We start from the raw sequence: 26,434 nt of genomic DNA, 5'->3' as shown, positions 1-26,434 counted from the left end.
GTTGAAAAATTGTTTGAAGACATACATTTACACAAAGTGTGCTTTCAGGTAGTACTTAACTCGAGTACAGCTAGTACTTAACTTTGTATAGCCAAAAATAGCTAGACGTTGATGAGACCTGAAGCTATACCCACAGAATTTTCAAATGGCGCCCATTTATATGTCAGGAAAAGGTGGATAGGCGACATATGATTTTGGTCATGGTCGGAGTTTGGTTGCATCTTGAGAATCTTAATATCTTGCTTTTGAAAATCAATCAGGTATCTTAGGGGACAGCATGCCTTTGTATATCTATATTTCACTTTTCAGGCAAAGCTAGAGTTTAAAACAGCTGAACCTGCTAATTAAGGTGTTCTGGATTAACTGAAAGCAACAGCCAAGTGTGCTGGAGCAGGGCTTGAATTTAAGTCTGCAGAATGTTAGCTCTGCAGGAGCAGGGTTGGCTTCCCGGTCCTGGATGTTTCTCTGTCTATGTCCCAAAATGCTGGGATAGGCTCCAACATCCCTGTAAACCTACATAGGACAAGCAGTTTGGGAAATGAACGGCTTCTGCCCCGTTCTTGACTTACGTTTTTTAAAGAATTCTGGGCTCTTTATCGATATCAACCTGGCTAAGACATGCCATTTCAACTTATTTACAGAGAAAGTTTTTTAGTTAGACTTTAGCACTGCTCTTCTGTGGATTTTATGTTTTACCTAAATAATTCATCCTCTGTAGTGTACCTTTTTATAAAGTTACATTAAGGTTTTTTTTTTGTTCGTTTGAAACATGCTTAGGGATTAGACAAAGCCACGTCTATTCTGTCAGATGGGAACAGCTCAGCATGTGTGTTCAAAGCTGGGATTATCTAAACTATAGGATCCTGCTGGCGTTGAAGAAAAGGGCAGCTGAGACCTGAGTGAGGAGAGGCTCTTTTCCTCAGAGTGAGTCAACACTGCACTGCATCTTAAACAGGAAATATCTGCAGGGCCATGGCGTAATGAAACAAGGTGCCAACGGTACGTCATTGTTCAGCTTTAAAGGGCACCGCAGAAGCCTGAGACAACAGAGAGAACAGAAATAGATTTCAACAGACAGCCACCGCTGTCTCCTCAGAAGTGACGTCGCTAAAGTGCAAAGTGCAAGATGGGCACAGAAGCCCCAGCTCAGAGCCTCCTGTGGAGGATACAGCTGTGGATCGTCCGCTCTTAGATGGGTCTTTCCCAGAGAGACAGCCACAGGGATCATTAAAGTTTCCTCAGGCAATAAAGAATTTATTGTCACCTAGATGCACGGAAACAATGAGAATATACAAAGCTTGGGCACATAAACCCTACTAATCCTATTATGCAATGCAGGCTCATTGGAAAAAAACAAGCCTGTGGCGACATTCTTGCAAAATGATATTATGTTGCTTCTTGCACATTTCACAACACTTTCGAGGAAAGTTTTTTTACAGTTTTATCCAAAATGGATGAACTTGAATTTGTCAATGTTTTATTAATGTTGGTTGTTGTACTATTGCATCAATTTAGAAATTTCTGGTGAGTGACTCTAAAAGCTTAATGCACAATCACGTAAGTGTTTAGTCTACTGCCTACATTATAGGTCATTGCACAATGACTATGACACACTTTATCGGAAACTTTCATCTGTCATAAAAAAAAGGATCAGGTTTGATTTTCTGTTTTCTCATCTGTAGTAAGCATTTTGACAAGAAAGGATGACATATAGGGAAAAAAAATTCTAAAAAAAAAAAAGACTCGTGTCAGACTCCGTGTGCGAGGACCTTAAAACACACTAAACATCTAAATGTTAACAAAAGAAAAAATGGCGAAAAAATACTTTTTTGAAAGCAACCATGCAATTTTAGTATTTAAGCTTTTTTTTATTATTATTATTATTACTATGAGCTACCAGGTGAGCTACAAAGTAAGTTTACTATATTCAAAAGACCATATGGAGCTGGTTTTGTGCTGCAAACGTCAAAAAATACATTTGTTTACAAATCATGTACTATGGTAAAGTTGTTTTAAGGTCACAGTATTATGCAAGGAACAGTACAAAAATAAGTATGCAAAAATGTAGAGGTTAGAGGCACTTTTTTCCTGCCTGTGATGTTATTACATATGGCCTTTGCCCTTGGCCTGTACATGCTTTACATGTCAGCCAGACGGTGTAGGTTCCTGTAGGTTCCTGCAGAATAAAAAGAATGCACTATATACTCTACAAATGGCAGCAATCTAATTCAATGAGCATAACCTTTATCCAAATATTTAACTAATTAATGCAAAACTGTATAATGATAAACAATAGCATACAATGATGCACTCTATAGCAGTTGACAATTTCTTTATTGATAGCATGATCAGTCCATCTTTTTATTTACAGTCATACATTACTTACTATAAACCTTTTAAAAAATATTTGACAAATCATATAATATGTAAAAAAAAATATATATAGATTCCCCTTTCCCACAACACTGCAAACCGTCAAGTGCTATTCTCTATATCTAGTCAAGAGGTCAAATCTGTGACATTCAGATTTTCTATTGATCACAAGCCTTTTCATTGTATGCATTTGCAAGTCAGAGATCACAAAATAAGTAGCAAATGATGAAACATATAGATTTTATGTCTGCATTCTTGCTTTCCCACACTTCTCTTTGAATATAAGTGGATGGAACACTATAACCCACTCTTCCCCCTGAGATGAGGTCAGTTGCCGTATCTTCAGACTGTTTTTGCATATTGATATAAACATTAATAATACTTGAACCACAATCAGTTTCCTCATCAAATGTCTGAAAGATTTAAATCAACAAGATTTTTTACGCATTCATTGTGGAGTGGCAGATGTTGTTATGGCCATGCAAGCACAAGACTGTCTATTCTACTGGCATCACAGACAGACAGATGACATCACAGCGAGACTACATGTGTCCCTCACACTACTCTCTCTCATCCAGATGGTCTTGACAGCTTGTCCGGCATAGGACTGCATGTTTTTGCAATTTAAACTAACTTGCTTTAGTACAGCCACTTATGAGATGAAGCTTAATTTTCTCGGCTGACATCATTTAAGCTAAATTTAAGCTCTCGGTACAACTATTACAGTATAATAGTGTGCAAGTAATGCCGGTAAATATTTTCAATAGTAGACTGTGAAAAACTGTCATTAGTGCTTCAAGGAAAATGTCACTTCTGAAGTGTGCTCAATTATTACCTTGAACAGAACAAACACCTTTTGATACACAAAAGCATATTGGGTTAAAAAAATAAATGTATAATTGAATAGTCATTTGGGTGAGGGCAGAAGGAAATTTTAATACATGAACACAATATGCTGCCCAAACATGCCTCGTTTTTTAATGTATTATTATTATTGTTATTATTATTATTATTTTTTTTAGATAATAACAGCATAGTCACTACATTGCAACAGTAAATAATTTTCTGCACCAGATAAAACAAACCAAAAGTATATGAAGACAAAATCTCTTTATTGAAAATGAGGTCTTTGCGTTTTTTTGTGATGTGATGTGTTGCTCATTTATAAAACCTGAAAGTCGCAGGATAAAACGGCCTCCAGCAGTCAAACCCGTGGCATCCCTAGAGTGAAAACTGAACGCCTCCCTTTTTGGATTCATCTTCTCTTCTTACCCGCTAGCCATTGTGTTTTGCTATGCTACTAAACTTTACTGAGTTTCCCGCCTGTCCACAATTCCCCACACACTAGATCCTCTGGCAGCAGACGACACAAAACACAGACACGTTCGGGGTATCTTAGCCTTTGAATGCTCACAGTAATGTGTTACCTATTTATTTGGCAGATTCTTTTATCCAAAGTGACTTGCAGTGCTTTTAGGATGTATGTTTTTCAGTATGTGTGTTTCTTTGGGAATTGACCTATGACCTTGCAGTTGCTAGCACCATAGTCCTTCCTCAACCAGTTGGATCCCATTGTATGACATTCTCACCAATAGCAGATCAGTTGCATTTAAGGCGCATGTCAGGAGTTTTGGGTTACATTCCAGGTTGCTGTTCCCACGTCGCCAGCCAATGGGCAGTGTTTTTGTTGAATCCAGCTCATTCAATGTCTGTACAGGTTGTGGCCGAATCAAGACCTGAAGAGCATCGAGGGTTTACATGAAAGATTTATTAAAGAATGCGTTAAATAGTTAAGACATCTCCGACATAGAGTACGATGCTCTACTTTAGATTTTAGTTTTATTACTACATGTAAGATTTTCTTTACTATAAATATAGTGTTACATTCATTACGTTCAACACTTTACAACAATCTTGTAATTTAAGTATTAATATAGATCAATAAAATGAAGATTGATTGAATCAGTTTTTGTTGTTTTGTTTGTTGTTTTTGTTGAGTCTATGGAAAGACAAAGACCATGTAAATATGTTATTATATAGATTATGGTAGGAAAACATAACTCTGATCCTTACAACAATACCGAATACAGAGGCTGCTAAACTGGGAATCATATATATGTTTTAATTGCTAAAATTTCATGCTCTCGAGTCCAGATTTCTGCATATTTATTCACAATAAATGTTAACTTTTTTCTTCACTAATCACTAATTATTATACATAGTTTGCAAAACTGTAAAAAAATATATAACAAATCACTGTAAGTAAATAAATAAATGAATTCCTCCTACTTCAATTTAAAATTTAAATTTGGTTGCTGACTTAATGTTTTTGGTATAATCAAATTGGCTCTGCAAGAAATTTCATAAATGATATTAAACTACATCCTACATTTGCAGATTCATTATTATTTTATTTATTTATTTATTTAATTATTGCCAAAATGTTTTCTTTTTTACAAAACAATGGAAAATACTGTTTTATGTCATACAATTAATGATTTTTTCAGAATTGTGGCACAAATATACTGTAACTCCATAGAGAAGTGTATCTCTATAGACTGCTCTTTGTGTGCATCTTTATGTTTGTTCCTATTTCGTCACTTTCTATCCTACAGCCTTTTTTTTCTATGCTGAGGGCAAACTCTGTGTGCATGCTTGCATGTGTGTGTGTGTGTGTGTGTGTGTGTGTGTGTGTGTGTACTGTGGTATTACCCATGATGACTCACACTGCCCTCAGAAAAACACTAGTGGAGGCTGTTGTCAACATTGCAGGGGGGGAAATTGCTATGAAGTTTTTTTCTTTAAATATTGTATAAGGGGAAAAAAGAACAGAGAGGGAATGGAGTGAGGATGTCATTTGACTTATTCTCCTCTGAGAATGATCCCTTGGAGACCATGTTTGCTGGGATTTGTTCTGTGGTTCAGTTCTTTGATTATCCTGCTCGTTATAATTTTCCCACAAGTGTCTTTGCTAAATTTCACTGGGATTTCAACAGCTGGTACTAAAGTTATGAGCTGAAGCAGACAGCGCTCTCTCGCCTGTCAAATCCATCCCCCTTCACCGTGCACAAATATGTGCATGCAATGTAATGAAAGCCTCACTAGAAAACCCATCAGTTTGTACAGCAGACAAACTGCAGAGAGACCAGAGACACTTTCAATGCTTTTTTTTTTTTGTTGTTGTTGTTTTTTGGTTTTCGATAATGACAAAATTTTCATTTTGGGGTGGAGTAACCCTTTAATGTGAAACTTGGAATGAACTTGGTGTCTGAAACTTGGTATCAGTGACTTGGTATTCATGTAGTAGGCTTTGTACGGTATGTAAACCAGGCTTTGAATCTTTTGATAAAAACATCCCCAAAATGATGCGGAATGAATTTAAACATTCAAACGCTTTAAACAGAGTTGAAAGTACTACGCTCTTATCTGTAGCTGAAATTAGCAAATTAGCAAAATATTAAATACATGAACACACAAGGAACAGAAGTGTGAGTGAATGACAGGTGTTTCAGTTTAGCAGAAATCTTTGTGGCTTGCTGCAGATTCTGTGCGAGGTTCTATTCATTTACCCCCATAAAAGCTTTGCTTTCTGTCAATTAGTTGCTGCTGAGAGGGTGTGATGGGCAATTTGATTCCCAGGGTGAGGCACAATAGCCAGGCACAGAGCATTCAAATGCTTCCTGAAACTAGCAGATTTACAGCAGAACGGAATAGCGTTTTAATTGGTTCCCTATTATACAGTAAATCTTCTTTGAGGTCTGCCATCAATATGAAGATTGATTTTTGTAAGTGTCATTTCTTCAAGATGGCTTCATATTTTGGTTCATTTTAAATTAAACCCTTTATTGTGTTACATAAGTTTTAGAACATAAACGATTATATGTATTTTTTTGTTCATGCAATGAAAGTCACTAGTGACCCAAACAGCTTAGTGACCAACAGTATTCAAAATATTTTCTTTTATGTGGTGCAGTAGAAAGTACATCATTCAGATTTGAAACAACGCGAGGGAGAGTAAATTTATTTATTTATGTATGGTGAACCATCCCTTTAATAATTTATATTATGTATTTATTTTATTTAATTTACATTTATTTTATTTTTTGTTAAATGAAATGAAACTCTAAAGAAGAAACTAAAACTAACAGCAGGTGGTAAATGTCTCGATAAAATGAGTCGATTCATTTAAACTGCTGATTCAATTAGGAAAGAAGTAGGTCAGAGGCTATTTGCATAGCAATAAAGGCTATTTACACTAAGTGCAAATAGCAATAGATGCTATTTACACTAAGTGTAAACAACAATTAGATGTTAAATTTTGTAAATTTTCAATTTAGTGTAAATACAAGACAATTTTCTGGCCTCGATATCTAAAATTGTATGGCATAACTGCATTTATGGAGTGGTTGTCCTTTATAATATTTGTCAGGAGTCAGCTATATGTAATGTAAAATGTAACCATTTTAAATGACAGCATATATAGCCAGATATAACTCATTTTGACAGGCCTGTGATAGTAACAATACTGATTTTAATTTCTACATAACTTTTCCTTGCAGATATCCGTGGACTGCAAGTCTTTCTGGACCAGACATCAAGACAGGGTTTGGATGTGTCTCTGCAGCGAGTGGATAGGAACATCAGTGGCGTGTTTTCCAGTTTGTTCACCTCCATGCGCACAGAGGAGCTCAATCGCTACAGGGACACTCTCAGAAGAGCTATCTTGCTCTTGAGCCCTCGCGGAGCACAGGTCTTCATCAATCAGGTATGTGTTAACGCCTCTGGTGTTTATCAACTAGTTTTCATGTAAACGGTGTAAAATTTTTCTCAATGCATTATTGATCAAAAACCTATGAATCATGAATCTAATCTATTTGTTGACTACCAAGAGTCACACCCCTACATATGACAACATAATTGCCTTTGCACGTTCATGTACAGTTTCCATTAAGGGAGTCATAAACAAATTTGTCAAAGCCAATTCACCCAGATGTTTGTGACAGATCTGAGCCTATTCATGATTTAGCTAAAGATTAATCCTGGATTTTCCAAATGGTGTGTGTGGGATAACATTACTGTAATTTCCTGCTGTATTAAATTTTGCCTCTGCCTAGAGGACACTAAAAAACTGTCTCATTATGGCCTACAAAACCTGTCACTTTTGTTGCAACCCTCCATAATGGCTGTACAAATGACCTGACAGGCCTGCACACCTTTACTGTCATTATCCCAGCATCTTAAGCACACTCCTCCACTGATCTGAGGTCACACACATCCGTTAACATCACACATTGGCCTTAACAAGCTCTGTGGGATCTGAACTGGAATCAGTCACTCATGCTGGCGGGATGCCCGTTACTGCCAAGAGCAAGAGCATGGCTTTCTCATGCATATGGATATGCCATAAGACAATGGTCAGCTCCCTGTAATCTCCTCTGCTCATGGGAAATGTGATTTTTATTTGAAATGAGTATCAGCTTGATTAGCCTTTGATGTTGCATCCTTTTAACTGTAAAGATGAACGTATTACAGATTAGACTTCGCAATTCGGATGGTTTCGCCGTTTCGCAAATCTAACGGGAATTCTTGGAAACAAGAAAAGAATCAAGTAAAGAATGAGCTTAGGGAATGTGTAAGTGTGGATGGATGGATGAACAGAACAAAAACCCTAAAATTACCTGACAAGTAAGTTAACTTCTTAGTGAACTGAGTAGAAAGCATCAGTACTTACAAGTTTTAACCCCAACATGGTTATGTTCTAAATTCAGTTTAAGTTTCAAAGGATAATGCATAAAATTGTACATGATATTGTAAGTTTCAGCTTTGAGTTTTTGTGTGTGTTTTACCGGAGTGTGAGTGTGTGTTTTTTGTGAGTGTACTACGGTTGAGTCTGTTGTCATGTTCTCCTGTCATCCGTGACAGGTTGTGCTTCTCAGCCATCATCACACAGATGCCACTTGAGATTTTTCCTGTTTGGCTCTCCAGCTGATAACTCATTTCTTCAGTTTATCCCACAACAGCATAACATGCTATTTCAGGACAAATAATTCAAAGTTCACTGAGCTCAGTGACTAAGTGAAGGGGCTTATTATCAGCTCAGCATCTGAAACACTGATCACAGGTTATTCTGAATCTAAATTTATAGTACCCTTGTCTTCTACTGTGTAATATATTGTGTGGGTTTCTTTGATGGGGGATGACACTTTACATTATCACTAGGTGTGAAAAAATGGCTCTACTTTTCCGTCATTTTGATCTTGTAAGACCAATAGAAGATTTTTCTTAATATAGAGTTGCATTTTAGTACTCTTACTATGAAGTGCAATGTGCCTTGAATTCCATGGATATGCAGATAGAAATGCATTCACTGTCAATGATAGCAGACCTTTAAAAAAGCAAGCCTGGATGTGGCAACATTTCTAAAAAATTCTAAAAACACACTAGATTTATTCTTGCACATTTCTTGCACTTGAAATGCTCAGTAAGTGGCATACAAAGCTTGCAAAGCTAGTTTTAATACACACGGTCATGGTGTGAGAAATGCACGCATAAATGTTTAGTATATGTAAATATATACCATGTTTTCATTGTGTTTAGCCAAAAAGAAAGTTTCTTTTAGCAGCACATAGTTTCCACTGATACGTGTACATTAAGCTTCCATTAATGCAGGTGAATGTAATGTATTCGTACATTTGTAGTTTTAGTTTGTAGATGGTTTGTAGCTTTGTAGCTTGGCTACTTGTCATTTAGTGCTTTTTCTAGTGTTCTTTGTTCTTCCAATTTGAGATCAGAACTGTTCGGATCCCACTTTCCATTGTTTCTGAGCTCTTGGCATTACAGCAACATGTTGAATAGGGAACAGTTCTAGATAATTCTTATCTAGGATTATGCAGAATAAGGATTTATGCAACAAAGTTAGTTTACATTGCTTCATTTCATAATGTGAAAACCCCTAGCAGTGGATGAGCTTTTGCATCTCAAAAAATAATCCTTGGCCTAAGTGTAAGAAGTCAGAAGTTCAAGTTTTCTTGTTTGTAGCTGATTTTGTCATTTCACTGGAAAAGGATGCGAGATCATTTGGCAGGAAAAACTGAACACAACTGTGACAACTAGGCATAGAGTGCCCGTGATTACCAAACATTACTACCTTTTGTCAGCTGTGAAGGGGTCTGCCACTGACTAGAAAGCAATATGATGCAGCAGACCTTGATCTATATATATATACAGTAGGATCTGGAACATGTGAATATAAAAATAACTAATAATAATAGGCCAATAAAAATAATAATAATGTACAATTGTAACATGAAAAAGACGATCAGTTAATGGAATTACACGACTGTGGGATGGCTAAAAATATTTTCTTGTAGGCCTTTTTTATGTACTTTATGTAACATTTAATAATATCTTGTGGCCACAACAAAAAGTGAAACCGAACATGTCCCATCCTGATCACTGTACTTTTCTGTGGCTTAACAAATGACATGCATGCTAATCTAATGGCATGACACTTTAATTAGCACAAGAAATATTTAATGCTTACTGATACTGAATGCTTAGTGAGTTATTTCTAATCAGTATATTTTACAATTCAATCTCAAAGTAAATTCTGCTATTGCCATCTCTGCAAACAACATGTTAAAATTTACCTCATAATTCCTTTCAACCAATCACAGCTTTCTGATTTTAGTGTTGGGACTTGATGCATGATTGTTGCTAGAACTTGCCTATTTGTGCAAATCAAACAGTGTGAGCTCGTTCTGGCTGTTAGGCCTCATGTTTTGTCTGTTTTGTTGTTCCCTGTCATTCCAAAGAAAGTGGTTGATAGGAAATACTCAAATGACTTGTGTTGCACACAAGAGGTGCAATTTGTGGCACTGCATCATCTGCAGAGGCTGTGCTGACCAATTGAGAGTTGTTAAAAAGAAGAGTAGTGAGCCACGGACAGAACGCCTCCCGGGTGCCTGGACACACTGCTGACAAAACTGTCTCTGAGACCTTAAGTGTTGAGATCTTTCTTTTAGTTTTGCAAAATCTCTCTCTATCCATGCAGCGTCTTCATTTGCTTTGCTCCCCACATCAAACAGATACTGCACACACCATGAATTCTACAAGCAGTACATAGTTCTGAATCAACTGGTAACACTTTATTTACATACAGTAAGTAACTTCATGACAACTAATAGAGTATTAGTAGACTATGTGCTTAATATCTTTTAACACCTTATTTTGATGGGTCTGCAACATACTGGCTATCACACAAGTATGCGAGTATGTCAACTTATTCTACTTACCCTAAACCCTAAGTCATGACTGTTTCGTGACTGACAAAATGTCTTGATCCAGAAACACATCCTCTTGGCAAAATCACAGTCAATGTTTAAGCAGCAGTCATTTCATAGGACATTAATCCATCTTGCTCTCAAGTTTCAAGAAAATGTTGCACTCTTCAGCTGACAAAAGGGATGCTTATAGATGCTTATAAAAAAAAAAACGCAATTTGATATTGAAATATCAATATGCCAAAGTTCCAAAAAGTCTCTTTTTCATCTCAGGTTTTTTTTTTTTTAGTTTAGCACATAATATCCGCATTTTGAAAAGGTATTTGATCTGTAGATATCTCCAAAGGCTTTCTATTTTTAGCACTTTTTACATTTCTATTTTAGAACTCTTAGTTCTCGTAGTTTCAGGCATCTGTTAGCCTTGTATTGAAATATTTATAGCTCCTACTGCTTGAACACAGCATCTGATATCTGAATTTTGGAAAGTTACGGCATTTTGAAGTTTCAATCCTCTTTTAACTAGCCCATGCACTGTAAGGATGTAACTGTGGAAATAGGTCTTTCTCTGTGACTGCCTTTGACAAACTGTTCTGTTCCTTAAAAAAAAGATCAAGGCAGAAGTAGCAGACCAGTGTGTTAATGTATTCCTGTACAGCATTCTAAGACTTCAAGGCGTTCAAGGCTGTGTGATAGAGTTGTGATAGGGCATATTTGCTAATTTAAAATCTTGTAATGAAAGACTTTTCCCAGAAATGGCTTCTCACACTTCCTTTCAGGTCCTCAGTAAATTAGACTTCATTATTATTTTATGAATAAATGTTGATTTTACTGAAAGTAAGCAAACCTCAAAAGCCCCACGAGTCAATAATTGAGAAAAGAGTTTTGTGGAGTTGTAGTTTCATGCAGCACAGTAGTAGCAAGTTATATATATTATATATTATATATTATATATATATCTTTCATTTTGCAGCATTGTCACTGCCTCTTATGTTAATTTTAGTTAGAGAGTTCTGTAACAAATAGAAAAATACAGAAGCAATACAAAGCAAGACAGTAAAAAAACTTAAGTTTCCAAAAAATAACAAAACTAAGCAATGAATGAGTAATGCTGTGCTCAGAATACTGTCTCTCCTGTCTCTAATGGAATGTATTTACGTGACCAAGTGACTAAACAAGGAACATTTGCAAGTGAGGAACCACGCAGAACTTTTATTCTCCTCCTTGTTTTCGATTAATTTAATAGCCACTATATCCTAGCTATAAGCCACAATGTTTTCAGTCATGTTTTTAGTGGAGAGTATTGTTTCTTTTCCCTGGTGACTGCAGCCTAAAAACTCACTCTCTTTTTAGAGGCTCTTCTGACTTTAGAGTTGTCATATTTCCTCCTGCACTCCTGTGTGTTGGTGTGTATGTGTGGGCCTGGCCTGTTATAGGTGTCCCATCAATTCTCATTTTTCTAGGATTTCTCCTCTTTTAGTTCTATTCTCTGCGCCTGCTGCTCATAGACGTAGGGGCCGTCCCGCTGCTGCTATTGCACGGGGAGACGGATTGAGTGGCATGAGTTATCAAGCATGATGGATGATACTCAGTGGGAAGGATTTGTTACTCCAGAGGCATGAGAGAGAGAGATACCTTTCAGGTGTTTTAAGTGCTTTTGTATTACTTGCCTTCTGCTCTTGATTGCTTGAATGCGCATTGAGATATTTCAAAAAATAAAAGATAAGAGCTGATGGGTATCAGACAGGGTGCTTTGGCTAAGCCAAAAAGAGTTTCTGAAGTAAATTTGAGTGTTAATCCAGCTTAATGAACTTCTTACAGGTTTTGCTCTTTAAAAATCACCTCGTTGTTTCCCCTTACCATATTAAATGCATGCATAATCTTTCATTTTATTAATATCTTCACTTAATATAGTAAAATAATATAGGGCTGTTACCAAAAATATGAAATCAGTATCTACAAAATCAATTTACCCATTGCAGAAGAAACAGAAGTGACTGGAGCAGCATTCAGATGCTTTTATGGCAGTTCAATATAGTTGAAATATAGCATGAATGCATTTAAACTGCATGCGAATATATAACAGCATAATGTTGGGAGCTCTTTTGTTTTAATATACACATAAAATGCTGGAAAAAAGATCTATGAAAGCGACTATGAAACTAAACTGTCAGTAGGTGGCAACATTTTCAAAGCTTCCAAATGTTTCATTCAAATGACAGATTCATTTAAGAATGAAGCAAGTGCCTGTCTTTATGAATGAACTACTGATTCGTTGGTTAAATGATTGAAAAAAAAAAACGCAAATCATTCAATAATAAAAAAATGTTGCTCTGTTTGCTGCATATCCGTGAAATGTACATGTTTATTTTTTCTCTGTTTGCAGTTGCATTCATTTGTTTTGGTTTCTCCACAAGATTCATTCACATAGAAGCTACGGAGCATTGCCGCATTGTTACCCATTATACTATTAATTGTCGTTTACATGCACTAAATGTAATAAAATCAGATACATTTGCATCAAAATTTTGATGCGGTAAGATGTTTTAATCAGATAAGTTGTCCGGTATGGCAAGTAAAATTCTGTCCTTTCACTTGCCAATGCAAAAAGTCTACTTGAGCCTCAAACAAGCATTAATGTCGAGTTCTGTTGTTGTATATCAATTCAACCTGCCAGAGTGGGTAGTGGGAGTGACTGTGACCATTTGGTGGATTGGCAGGTGTTAATGTCAAGCCCTGATTATATCGTATTTAAGTTCAAGTTACTATATTACAACTCCATTAATACAAATGTGCATTTGCACATATATTTAAACACATTACTTAGAACTCTCAATAGAAATAAAAGTATATTTTAAAAGTATATTTTTAGTTTTACCATAAATGTCAGTATATTTGGCAGTGCTCTATGAACAATGAAAGGAAACATTTTTTTTATAATATTCTGGTCTCAGATATGGCCAAAGACATACCAAAATAGTGCATATTTATGAATTCTGGAGTCTTTTGCTATTGTAAAACCTCAGTAGCCCATTGATTTAACATCATTTATTTGGAGAGTAAATGTCAGTTGTTGTTGCTGATTTAAGTTTTTGAGATTGCAGGATTATATATGCTTAGCTTGTCCAAAGGCCTTGCAGATATGATCACAAAGTGAACAGACATGACTTGAAAGTGATTTGATATGGCTTAGGTAGTTCATTAATGTATTTCCTTTTTTTTCTCCATCATTATTTGTTATCTAATTACTTAAAAAATGATAACACACTTTCCACATATAAGCATCATTTCTTGGGATATTATTCATGTTTGTGGCACTGAATTAACTGAATTGTATAACACAGTTGATTACTTAGATTTGTTCAAATAGAGTATGAATAATACTTCAGTTAGCTTTCCACACAGTAATTGGTCAAATTATAGTCTTCAGCACACTTTCAGAAGTGTAGAATAGATGGTTTATATTTCATAATGGCTTGAACTTAATCAAGATTCCAAAACAATAGCTAAACCACTGCAGAGCAATGATGAATACCATTCACAAATACTCATTTAATAATTTTTTCTATAGTCTCATAATACATTTATTATTTTGATGCCAAACTAGTTACAAATGTTATAATTTCCACTGTATTGTCATAATACACCAGGAATTGTACAAAAAGGGAAGAATAGGTAAACTTTTTTAGTGTAAGTTAGATATATTGATTTTATCAGACAAAGTCGATTATAAATCAAGATTTAAAGACTACAGTGAGAGTGATTCCTGGGAAACTTGTATTAATGAGCCGTATTTACTGTTTTATGTAGTTCTGAAGTGCCAAAACTCGTCAGAGCTCAAACTTAACACAGTGACATCATAAATAGGAAAATGAATATGTGATGTCATCTGCCCCCACAAGTATCACAAAATCCTGTGGGAAGTGCTGACACTGTAAACTCTAAGTATCTTAAATATTTTGATACTATGGTACATGTCCACAAAATTATAGCTTTGTGTCGGTTAATTTGTTGATTATACTCTTTAAAAAATATAGGACCTGCACCACGCATATGAACAACAATTTAACTAATTTCCTTTAAAAAAGACACAAACATTTGTGTTTACGTAGTGGCTCATACAACTGAAGGGTTGACAGCAGACATGGCTGACAGTTGTTGTCAAGAAATGTTCATTAATTAGGCCATTGATGAATCATGAATCAATGATTAAAAGTTAAGGATGACTCATTGATCTAGTAGAAGTAACATAAGTTTAAGTTTTAAGTGAGAGGAATCATAGGTTCAAATCAACCTTGATTGAACCTTTTAAATATACTAAGCTTGCCTGATATACATCAGTGGATAAATATTAAGAGTGGGGTCACATTTGTTAGCATTTTAATACTGTGCCATGCAAACACAATAGATGTTGATTGTAATAGCTGCTAGAGAGAGCATTGCAAATGTCAATTTAGAGAGTAGACAGAACTTGTGCTTAAGAATATGATATACTTCCTCTGTATTTGATACATGCAAGGGCTCTGTGCTCAAATAAATGCATTTATTAATTAATATACTGTACATACGGGACTGTCCTTAAGGGGGGTGCTACTGGTGATGGTGCCCTGCAGCAAACGGGATGGAAAAGGTGAAACCGAATTTTTATTTAGTTATTATATTGTTTTCATCAGTAAAACAATGTTTTATGACAAATTCAGCTAAATTAACACATTAGTCACTGAATCATTAATTTAGTCATTTTTGTTCAAATTGGCTTAAGCATTCGGGCATGAAGCCAATTATTTACTGAATCGCTGATTCAACTGATTTGTAAACAAAAAAAGATTAATTAATCAACTAAACAAGAAAATGTGTTTTCTCAGAGATGCTCAGCTGTAACTATACACTGTAAAAATTGGGCGGAGCCAAATGTCGGATAATCAAAAATGGGCCTATAGGAGCTGGTTGAAACCATGCTCTCCTTGTTCGACGGTGGTGACAGCAGCGGCAATCCACTTGTCACCTAAATTGCCACAACCTTAATTATACAGAACTTTAAAGCTTAAAGGTGACATGAAAATCAAAATTTTCCAGGTTTTCAGTATTAACCAAGGAAACGTTGAAAAGATTAACTCAGTAACTTTGTTTTAGTAAGCCTTGAAGAGATCTCTTTATAATATTACTATTCCTTAATCTGTAAGTTTCCACTGAGAGTGCTGTCATTCTTATCTCACAAGCAACAATGGTGTACTAGCTCAAATGCCATGGCGAAAGTTTGAGCAAAATATGCTAACAGAGCCTCAGAGGAGACAAGAGAGCAGTGGGTTTATTGATTTATTTATTCAAACTTTTATTGCTGCTTCCACACAGATCTAATATAAATGCAATTTATTTCCCAGCTGTTTACCTTTACAGACATAATTTTAACATAGAGAATATGCCAAATCTATGACCTGCCTTTTTAGTCACTACCTTGTTGGTTTCAAGACAAAGACCAAGACGTTACCGCTTTAATTATTAGATGCATTATGTGATTTTAATCCCAATTTGATTATAGGACTATTCATGAGCCTTGCATAAATAAAGTCATGGGCCAAAATCATCTATTAAAATGGAGAAAAAAAACACCCATGTCTCCTCCATCCTCACCATAAATTATGTTTATGTATGTACATAATCCAGCCCAGACATGCCCTGTATTAGCAACCCTCAAGACAGCATAATTTAACCTAAAAGGGAAATAAAGAAGAAGTAGAAAAAAAGTGTCCTGATGAATGTGACAGGTTAAACCCTGTGCCATATTCCTGTTCAATAACTATAACTCCTCCTTCATTTTATTCATTTACAAAATGAATCACCTCTCTAATGCCCTTGACCTCATATAGTACAATGTCCCAGACACCATTTAGACATTAAACTCCACATTAACCGCTCTCAAGAGATCTGCATTGTTCACCGCATTGTGCTCTCCCTGTCTAATCAGAGATGCTGTCCTACTGCACCAGCAAGGACTTATTTGATGAGAAACAAATCCTGGTGATTAACAATGATTAACATCAGCACGAGAGGGATAAAACTGTGGGAAGTGTCCTGTCTTAAAAGTCTTTTAATCTTGGTTTCTGGTTTTACAAGATGCACTGTGTTGTCATTTACACTGAGAGACGTCCCCTCATTCCCAGGTCGAATGCTAATGAGGCTAGTTCCAGCTAACACTACCTCACAGACTTTTAATGTCCCAGTGCTGTTAAATTAGCATATATACAGAACTCTGAGGTGAATACAAAACAGGTGAACAGTTTCACTGTTGAGGGAAAGTTTTTGAGGCGAGTTGTTGTAAAAATTGATTCAATTAGTAAATTGACATCTCATGCTAGTTTTGTCTGTTAGATTCTCCTAGGACATTTATATGCCAGTCACCTTGGCATAAATGTGAGATGGATGTTGGACTGGCAAATGGGATCATTTGTCTTGTGAGGAGAATATGCCATTTATATTGCCATTGGATATGCTGCTGATAAAAGACATTGTTGTACTATCCGCTATCAGTCACCTGCCTGACATGTCTAATCTTGCCACCTGAAAAGTTGGACACTGCGGCAAAATGAGCATAAAGATTTTTTCTTTTTTTTATGACTATACATTTAAAACCGCTTGTCAGAAGTCAGGCACTTTGAAGGAGTAAGGGTGCATTCACTAATTTTTATTCTTTTCTCCGCCATCATCATATTCTTGACAAGAGCAAAACTTTTTCCCCAACCCAAAACAACAAACTTTAAGTGTTCAATAAAAAGCAATAAGGCAGATCACTAGCAGCTGGCTTATGTATAAAGAAGATGCTGTCGGGTGAAAAGCCAAAATTCAACCTCCGAGTGCTGACAAAGGCAAACTCACACCGCTTTTTGAAAACCTAAATAGCTGAGCATCGGTTCAGTGTGGAAGTATGAGGGGATTAAAAGAAATAACTCTGTCTTCTTGTTTGTGGAGCGTGGGATCGAGCTATAAAATCCTCACAGCCCAACAGCTGACTGCATAATTAACCTCAGCTAAACACCTAAGGCTTTTCAGAGCAAATTATTATTGCTTTTTAATAAATTATATGGATAGATTTCATGGGGGTTTATGGTTTAATTGGGTCTATCAATTTTGAGCACCACCTGATCACAGGTTAGACTGCAAAGTATGCAGTTTTGCAGTACTTACTGCCTCTCTGCATCTATAGATTTGATTCTATCCTTCAAGTGTTAAATGGAGATAAAGTAGTTTGCAGACTTTTTGTTATACAGATGAACAGCATGAAAAAGTTTAGTTGTTCTAATACCATTGTCCAGCATTATTTCCAGTGGGGCACTAGCATTTTGAGCACCAACTCTCTAGGCTGCCCCTCCATTCCCTAACATCCATCACTGACAGCCGTTCCCTCCCCAGGAGCAAACGAGCAGGGCCAGGGATAATTAACCGTGTCCAATATTGTTTTTCAAGCTGAATTTTAAATACAGAGAAAAGTCTTTCCATTCTGATTAAAAAGGATAGGCTCATACCACATTAGAGCCTTTTGGGATAATAATGGCTTCTGTTTAAACATTGATTGCATCAAGCATAATGGCATCATCCACAGAGGGGTTAGTGGAGTGTGTTCCTGTGGGACAGTATGATCATACTGAAGTCAGTATATCTGTAAGGTAAGTAGTTACCTGCTTAAGGCAAAAAAGAGAGAAAAAATGTTGGTGGTCTCTGAACATTTTGTTACTTCAAAGAGTTCAAAGAGACAGCACCGTTATCATTTCAGATAATAGTTACAAGGAAAATAGTGACTTTGACAAGGTAAATGAAAGGAATAATTCATAAAGTAATAAAATTCTATCATCATCATTTACTCACCATCATGTCATATTTAAACTGCTGACATTGTCTACTATTTTTCCTGATGGGCCACTCTCTTCTGTTGAACATAAAAACGGAAATGTTCAAGATTGTACAGACCATACTTGCATATAATAGGACTACTGTTTTTTTTTTCCAAATCAAAAAAGTGCATTTGTAAATACCTGTGAAATGAAGCAACTGTCACATGAAGGTCATATGACATTAGAAACATGATGAATGCATTATGACCAGATTACATCCATATTAAACACAGTGCAGTGTGCACATTATATGGTTTCAAAGATTCTGAGTTTAGCATGTTACATCATTCAGGATACTTTGATATATATTTGTCATTTTGGATCTTACTAATATATATTCTAATTCACTTTGTATTTTGAACAGCAGGGTGAGCATTATTCAGCATCCCCATAATTTGGATACTTAAGCTACACTGAAACTTGTCTAAATGTCTTTCAAAAATTAAATATCAATCCAAGTGATAAATCTTGCACAAACAAATGTGTTCAGGTGTCAATTTGTTTACTTGTTTGTTTATTTATTTCAACTTTACAACAAAATCCATTAACAGTTAATAATCTGCATGTTTTCATTCTTCATTTTATGCTCAACTGAGGAACAAATGGGTATTTTTCTAACAGCCATGACAACCCAATTGTGGTAAGCAATGACCCAGTGAAGCCAAATTGGATTTCAATTACTCAATTAACTACTACTGGAAGGCAAGGATGCCTAGTCCCAGAATAAGAAGCAAACTTGAAACACTAGATAAACAGATGATGTCTTCAGCCAGAAGTAGCGGCTGGTAGAACCTTCATGCTCCTCTGAGACTAGTGCTGCAGTTTCATCTTCAATAACTTCCATTAGGCGAAGTTGATTGGAAATAAAGTAGAACTAGAGTGGGTGTTTGAAGTAGGATGTTTTTGCTGAGTAAGCAGACAAACTGCCATGCTAGAAAGAGCAGTGTCAGGCAAGGTGCTGATGATTTAGTGTGCTGTCACCTCTACACAGGGTGGACGGCAGTGAAGGCCGCATCATTCTGGAACAGCAGGTTCCATGGCTCCCTCACATGGAGATTTGTCTCTTTAAAATGCATGATTGCTCCAGTTCAGACAGTCAATTTTTCAGAAATCGATGCACTGATTATAGCATTAGCTGCTCAGCCATGTTTGTTTGATAAAGCAATGGAAGATAAAACAATGCATTCCATTATTTTTTTATCCCTTTTATTTCATTCCATACCTGAGATATCTTTGGATCACAAGGATCATGCTCATCATCACGAGGAAGTTCAAGCACACAAAAGCTGCATCTGGTTGATTTTTAAAAGCAGCATGATATTCCTGATATCTGATATCCCACAGTCCTGTGTATTCTATTCTGTGGTAGTTGAAGCATTTGTAGTTACATTTAACAAATAATCTTTCATGCCCCTTTCTCCCAACAAAAATGGCCACTAAAAGTATAACTATGAGGGTCTTGGGACCCTTACCCCTAAATGCAGCTAACATCTCAGAAAGGCAGAACAGACCTCTGGTTCCATGACAACCCATCTGATAATGCTATTTTATTGCTTAAAGGTATGTGGACAGAGCAACTCTGCCATGTTTGATCTCTACAAGCCATGTTTTAGCCATGTTTGATCTAAATTCCCCTTCACATTATCTAATGTTGACCATGCTTAGAGACAAAGAGCCTTAAAACTGTCCCTCCAAAAGTTTACATTTTGGCTCTTCAACACCCAAGAGGTGTGACCTCCACATAGTTCAAAAGGTCTTGCTCCAGTGACCCGTCTCAGTCTTCTATTTTTTTGCTCTCTTCCACATCTCATTCTTCTGGACTTGGCACAACATGCCTGATGGGCCTGGAAACAGCCCCAGCTAGTGTTCTTGTGGACACTGAGAAGATGATAATTTGAGTTTGATTAACTTAAGTTCTTGTGCAAGGCCTTGCAGCCTTGACTTTCTATTCAACCAAATGTCCTAGGATCTCAGCAGATTTCTCTGTTAGATCTTTTCACCTTCTACCTTGGAAGAAACTTCCAATCACCAAAGTCAGAACGTCTTTCATCATTCTACAAACCCAGAAGGACATGATTGCAAGTCTGAAACCGTTGGAACAATCAAGACTTTCTTCCAAAACTGCATCTGGACCATCATCAACGAGGCAGTGCAAGTATCGTACATTTAATTGATATGAACTTACACAAAATGTTCTCTGAATTAATACATTTGTTGATGGCAATGTAATTCTGGTACAGTTACTACTGGCAGATGATATAAATAATTGTAAGTAATCATAATTAATTGCAATTATTTATATTCATTTCCCTTTTAAGCTGATTTGCTACATGGTTAACCTAAAAAAGTAAAGATAGTATCTGAAAGTTGTGTTTGGTAGTCAGTTTGTATGTATGTTTCTGGACAACTTTTTGCTTTTTTTATAGATGTTATTCAGTATTAAATCAATTCTACAGTAATTAAATATTCATTTAGTTGTCACCAAAGCTAGTTCTATTTTGCTATAGATCATTAAACTGTTATGCTGCCTATGAAGCAAGTGTGAAATTAGTTTTGTGTAGTGCCTTCATGTGTAAATGCTGTGCAAAGTCAGCTGCCTAGGTTTTTCAATGCAGCCAGTTCCATGTATTTTAAGCACACTTTTGTAATGATTTCTCATTTCTTCACTTTTATCTGCCATCATAACGTGTTGCTATGGGTTGCATCTTGCGTCAGATTTGACTGATTGATTGGTGTGCTTTGTGACCATATCTCCACTTTTTTCCCTATATGTCATAAAGGAATTTCTGCTTATTGCACATATAAAATACAATAAGTTTTTATGAGCTGTGCCAATAGCAATGACCATAACTAAGTCAGCATCACTTGGCCATTGAGTTTGGGCTCCTCCTCAATGAATCCTATAAATGTTGTCATCACACATATTGTCACACAAAAATTGTACCCGGGTACAAAAACAATTTCAATAGGCTTTTCATGAATGGCACTAGTGGCTGCCAAAGCCATCTGCCTATGCTTTTTAGAAAAGGTTACTATCATCTCCTTAGTCATGCTCACATTTCGTTCCAAACAGAAATTTTCACACCAATCAACAAATTCCTAAAGAGCAGGGCTGTGCTACTATGAAGGGCCTAAAAGCAGCAAGAGACTGTGAGAACAAAAAGAGCAAATAAATGTCTTGTTTATGTACACATATTTTTATTCTTTCTCATCTCTTGTTAAAAATAAAGTATTCCCAACAACAGGGAGAGAATCATAGATTTTTTTTTTCTTTATTTTCTTTGTGAATAATCAGTGGTGAAATTGGTTGTTATTCAAGGGGCATATATTTAAAATTAATTAATTAAAAATTTGTATTTATTTTACTCTTTGTCTTGGATCCATGAGAAGCTCACAGAGCAGCCAATGGGAACTGCATGGGAGAAGTGAGTGAAGGTAGGATGGGTGACTGGTGTACATGGATCTACTGTATTGTACTGTACTGATACTACCTTTTCTAGTATCTTTGACAGAAAAGGGAGATTCAGCCAATTTGAAGGATTTGGGGACATATTCTAATGACAATGATGAATTAATAATAGCCAAAAGAGAATCTATCACTTCTGGAAGCAGCTCTTTTAATAGTTAAGATGGAATAGGGTCTAACATACTGTACATGTCCTTGGTTTAGATGATTTAAGTTTGCGCAATTCTTCTTTTCCTATAATAGAGAACGAGTGGATTTTTTCCTCAAGGGATCTGTAGTTGCACTATCTGATGCGATACTGTAGCTGACGGCTGCATGGTTACAATTTTATCTCTGATAGTGTCGATCTTGGAAGTAAAGTAGTTCATAAAGTCATCACTGCTGTGATCTTGGAGAATGTCAGCATCTGTTGATGCTTTATTTTTTTGTTAATTTAGTCACTCTATTGAATCGGGGATCATGTTTATTTTATTCTAAAAGAGACAAAAAATAATCAGATATAGCAGTTTTTAAATGTTTTTCTGTAAAATAGAGTACTTTCCCGCCAGACTATACAAAATCTATAGTTTTGTTTTTCTCCAGTTGTGCTACATTTTCCAGGCTGCTTTCTTTAGGGTGCGAGTGTCCTCATTATACCACAGAGTCAGATTGTTTTCTTTTATCTTTCTTAACCGTAAAAGAACAACTAAAGTGCTAGAAAAGAGAGAGTATATAGTTTCTGTTACATCATCAAGTTTTTTTACACAATTGGATATACTAAGAATTGAGATAAATCAGGGAGGTTTTTTACAAAGCAGTCTTTTGTGTTGAAAGTGATGGCTCTACCATACTTGCTGCAAGGTGCAGAGTTTATGGTTTTAGCTATATGAAGTTAACACAAGCCTAGATAATTATCTGAAATGTCATTAATTTGCTGCAGAGTTTCAACACCATTAACAACAGTTTCATGTGGCAGAATTAAATCCAGTGTATGAGTTCGACAATGAATAGGTCCTGACACTTGTTGTCTAACACTAATAGAATTCAGCATTTCTTAAAACACTGATACTAATACATCTTTTATAAATATAAAAACAAAACTTTTTTTTTTTGTATGCATTTGCCTTGCACACGTGTGTGAGCCAGAAGAGAAAATTGGAACATTTATTGTCTGATTAACTTCAGATAAAGATTAAAGTAAAACTATGGTTGCACAAAGAATTTCTTTATCTGCATGTTATACACCTTTTTATTGTCCTAGAGTAGCTCATACACTCCTGAACAAAATCTTAAGACCAGGGGAAACATTACAAGTATTCATATTTCAAGCTGGTGGATTGTAACCAGGTTGTAAGTACTGCTTCAAAATGCCAAAAGAAGAAACAGGACACTGAAAGGATGAGAAAAAGTTAGCCTGGACAGTCCTGATGGCTTCCAATGTTACTGGCATAACACACTGAAGATGTTTTCTACACGGCACAGTTGAGAAGTCTCCATCATGATCTGATGTGCTTTTTCTTTTATTAAATTAATGTTTTACTGAGTTTAACCTCAGCTTTTGCTCCTCAAAAGGTCCTGCCACACTTAAAGACAGAAAGACTTTTTGTCTTTTCCATTAAAAAATCTTGACATTGTTACTGCTTGACGAACAGTGACATGAAAGCCATATTTTTGTGCAGATTTTAACTTTTTAAGGCTATGGCCTTTTGGTCAACCCATGAACAGCCTGTTTGAGTTTAAATGTAGTTTTCCATAAATTTCCTATTATCTTTTTTTTGTCTCTTGTCCTTTTTCTTCTTTTGGCATTTTGAAGCAGTACAGCGTGAAATATGAATACTTGTAATGTTTCTCCCGGTGTTAAGATTTTGTTCAGGAGTGTGTAACAAGGTTGTGTATGATTTCAGAATAAGAAAAGGCATGTACACTAAATGCATTTAAGCTTGTTTTCTTTTTCAGCATGTTTAAATATAACCAAGAGCGTGTAAGTTACTTGGTACTCTGCCTGGCTCAAAATTGCTTTCATATGATGTGAGACCCAACCATTGGAGCATAAAAACTTTCCATGGCTTATTTCAGAGTAGGAGAAAAAAAACTTCAAATTGCGCTATGTATGCCTGTCCTTAAAGGGTGTATTATCACTAAAATAAAAACCTGGTAATACTTCAAGGTATAGTTTAACTACAAATTAACATTCTTTCATCATTTTTAAACATAGAACAAAATCATTGGAAAAACATGAAGTAAATGAATGGAGAAGTTTCTTTTTTTAGGTGAAATCTTGAAGTTATACATTTAGAATAAGGAGTATATTGTAGCTTACTGCAGGTACTTCACTTGATGTATGCAACATTTGGCAGATAGTGCTGCGAGAGAAAGAGAGGTATAACATGCACTTATCAAGAAAAGGAAAGAGCCAAGAAGCGAACCCTGAGGTACCCTAGTGCACCAGTTAGCTGATGTGTCTCCAAGTTTCCTAGAAGGGTCTGCCTGTGGGTTAAGATTCAAACCAGGGAAGTTTAGTTTGCAGTGTCAAGGGGGTGGATAGGATGATCTGGTGATTCACTGTGTCAAAGAAATCATATATGTCCAGCAGAATGAGAATAGATGATCTGGAGGCAGTTCTCACCAGCCACAGGCTTCAGTGATGCAAAGGCAGACTGTTGTTTCAGGTATTTCCATCAGAGTAAATACAATTTGGTTTAAAAGCAACTTCTGTGAGTGTTTTCACAGAGGAGAAGGAGTTTTGTCTTATTTTTTCCCTTTTGTTTATCATATAGTGTCCTTTTTTTACCGAGTACTGAGAAGCAGTCTTTGTGGGAATGGGGTCAAGTGGGCAAGAGTGACTGTAGATAAGACATTTAGCAGTGTTTAGAGGAAAGAAAAAGACAGCATAGATTTGCATGTAAGTGGTGAGTCTTTGTGTGTCTCTGGAACCCAGAACTGAATATGGTGGAAAACAAAATGAATAGCTTAAGTACAGTTGGAAGGACAATGTCTGTTGCTCATTTTCTCACATTTTTAATGATGTAACTACATTGTAATCTTCTATAGGCTCAGGCTCAGTATAATTGACATTATGATTCTTTTTGTATTCCAGTGGTTCAGTGTTGAAATGGTCTTGGAGTACAATGCTAAGTCAGAAAGGGCATTGCGGTCAGAGGTCCCAGTGGCAATAATAGAGAATGTGGCTGTGTGGTGTGAAGTTTATATAGTTAGCTGTCCATTCTTATCGGTCTGCAATGGCCTGAAGGTCTTTCTCTTCCTCTTTCTTTCCTTGACCTCATTATACATCCCCTCTCTTCCATTTTCCGCCATATTCTTCCAGAAAATTGTGGCTGCCAACAGATCATCTATCTCTGTCTGTTGCCTCTACTTCGTTTCTCTCTCTGTCTTTTGGAAATGCTCTCTCTCCTATTCAGTGTCTCACGCACACTTATAAACACACTATCTCACACCAGCTATTAAATCTTATATATTTCTGAAAGCAGTTGTCAGATAACAATTGGGCATCAAATTGAGTTGTTACTCCATACTGATAATATATATATATATATAGAAATTAAAATATGAAAAGCAAGGAAGTCCAATGAATGATTAAAATAGAAAATAATAATTGTTAACACTTTATAGTAATTGTCACGAATGAGCGGTCTGAGGCGTGCGGATTCATTTGCAGGCTTTTATTAAAGGAAGGCATGGTCAAACAGGCAGGCGTCAAACAGGGCAAACAGGAGTATCAGAGATGAGGCAAACACAAAATCCAAGAACAGGCGAAGGTCAGGTCAGGCAGCAAACAATCAGAATATCCAAAGACAGGCAGGGTCAAAACCAGAGAATCTACAACTAGGAAAACACAAGGAAACTCAGAAACTCAGAAACAACAATAGAACAGGCGAACAATGCAACCTGCAGGTGAGTGGCCTGCTACTGAATTTATAGTCCTCAGACAGGAAGTTGTCGCAGAGGGAGTGAATGCAGATCACCCAGAGGTCAGGGCTCCCTCTGCTGGCTTGGTGACAGTAATGTTCAATTGCAAGGCATTCATAAGTGATTAGTTAATGATGAACTAATAATTTACAGAACATTCATAAGCAATGAATAGGTGATATGCTAACAATTTATGTATGTTTTTTTAAGTATGTTGCAAGTCCTTTACAAGTGGTTAGCTAATACTGAACTAATCATTTACAAAACATGATTATTCTTTCAAATGATTAATAAATGATATGTAATTTTTTATGTTTTGTAGATTATTTATTAAATGTTTATTAGATTAGTTTATAAAATTACAAGTGATTAGATGGTGATTAACTTATCATTTACAAAACATGACTATATGTTCATAAATTAAATTAATATGCTAACAATTTATAAAGAGCATCATGAAATAATCCTTAATAAGAGGTTAATACACTGAAAATGATACTATTTTTAAGGTAAGAGGTTGCTAT

The 26,434-nt window shown here is 36.0% G+C and overlaps 1 protein-coding gene across 2 annotated transcripts in view; it reads left to right on the top strand.

Annotated features, from left to right (window-relative positions):
• The window catches only part of LOC122355389 (glutamate receptor ionotropic, delta-1-like), a 125,303-nt gene that overhangs the window by 51,243 nt on the left and 47,626 nt on the right, over window positions 1-26,434 (top strand). For both annotated transcript variants that reach the window (XM_043253609.1, XM_043253608.1), the window contains one exon: window positions 6,933-7,138. In XM_043253609.1, coding sequence (XP_043109544.1) covers window positions 6,933-7,138 — 206 coding nt within the window. The remainder of the gene's footprint in view (window positions 1-6,932; window positions 7,139-26,434) is intronic.

This window comes from Puntigrus tetrazona, chromosome 12 (genome assembly GCF_018831695.1).
Source record: "Puntigrus tetrazona isolate hp1 chromosome 12, ASM1883169v1, whole genome shotgun sequence".
Classification (NCBI taxonomy): Eukaryota; Metazoa; Chordata; class Actinopteri; order Cypriniformes; family Cyprinidae; genus Puntigrus; species Puntigrus tetrazona.
Note: the sequence above shows the minus strand (reverse complement) of the source record. Positions and strands in the feature narration are given on the sequence as shown.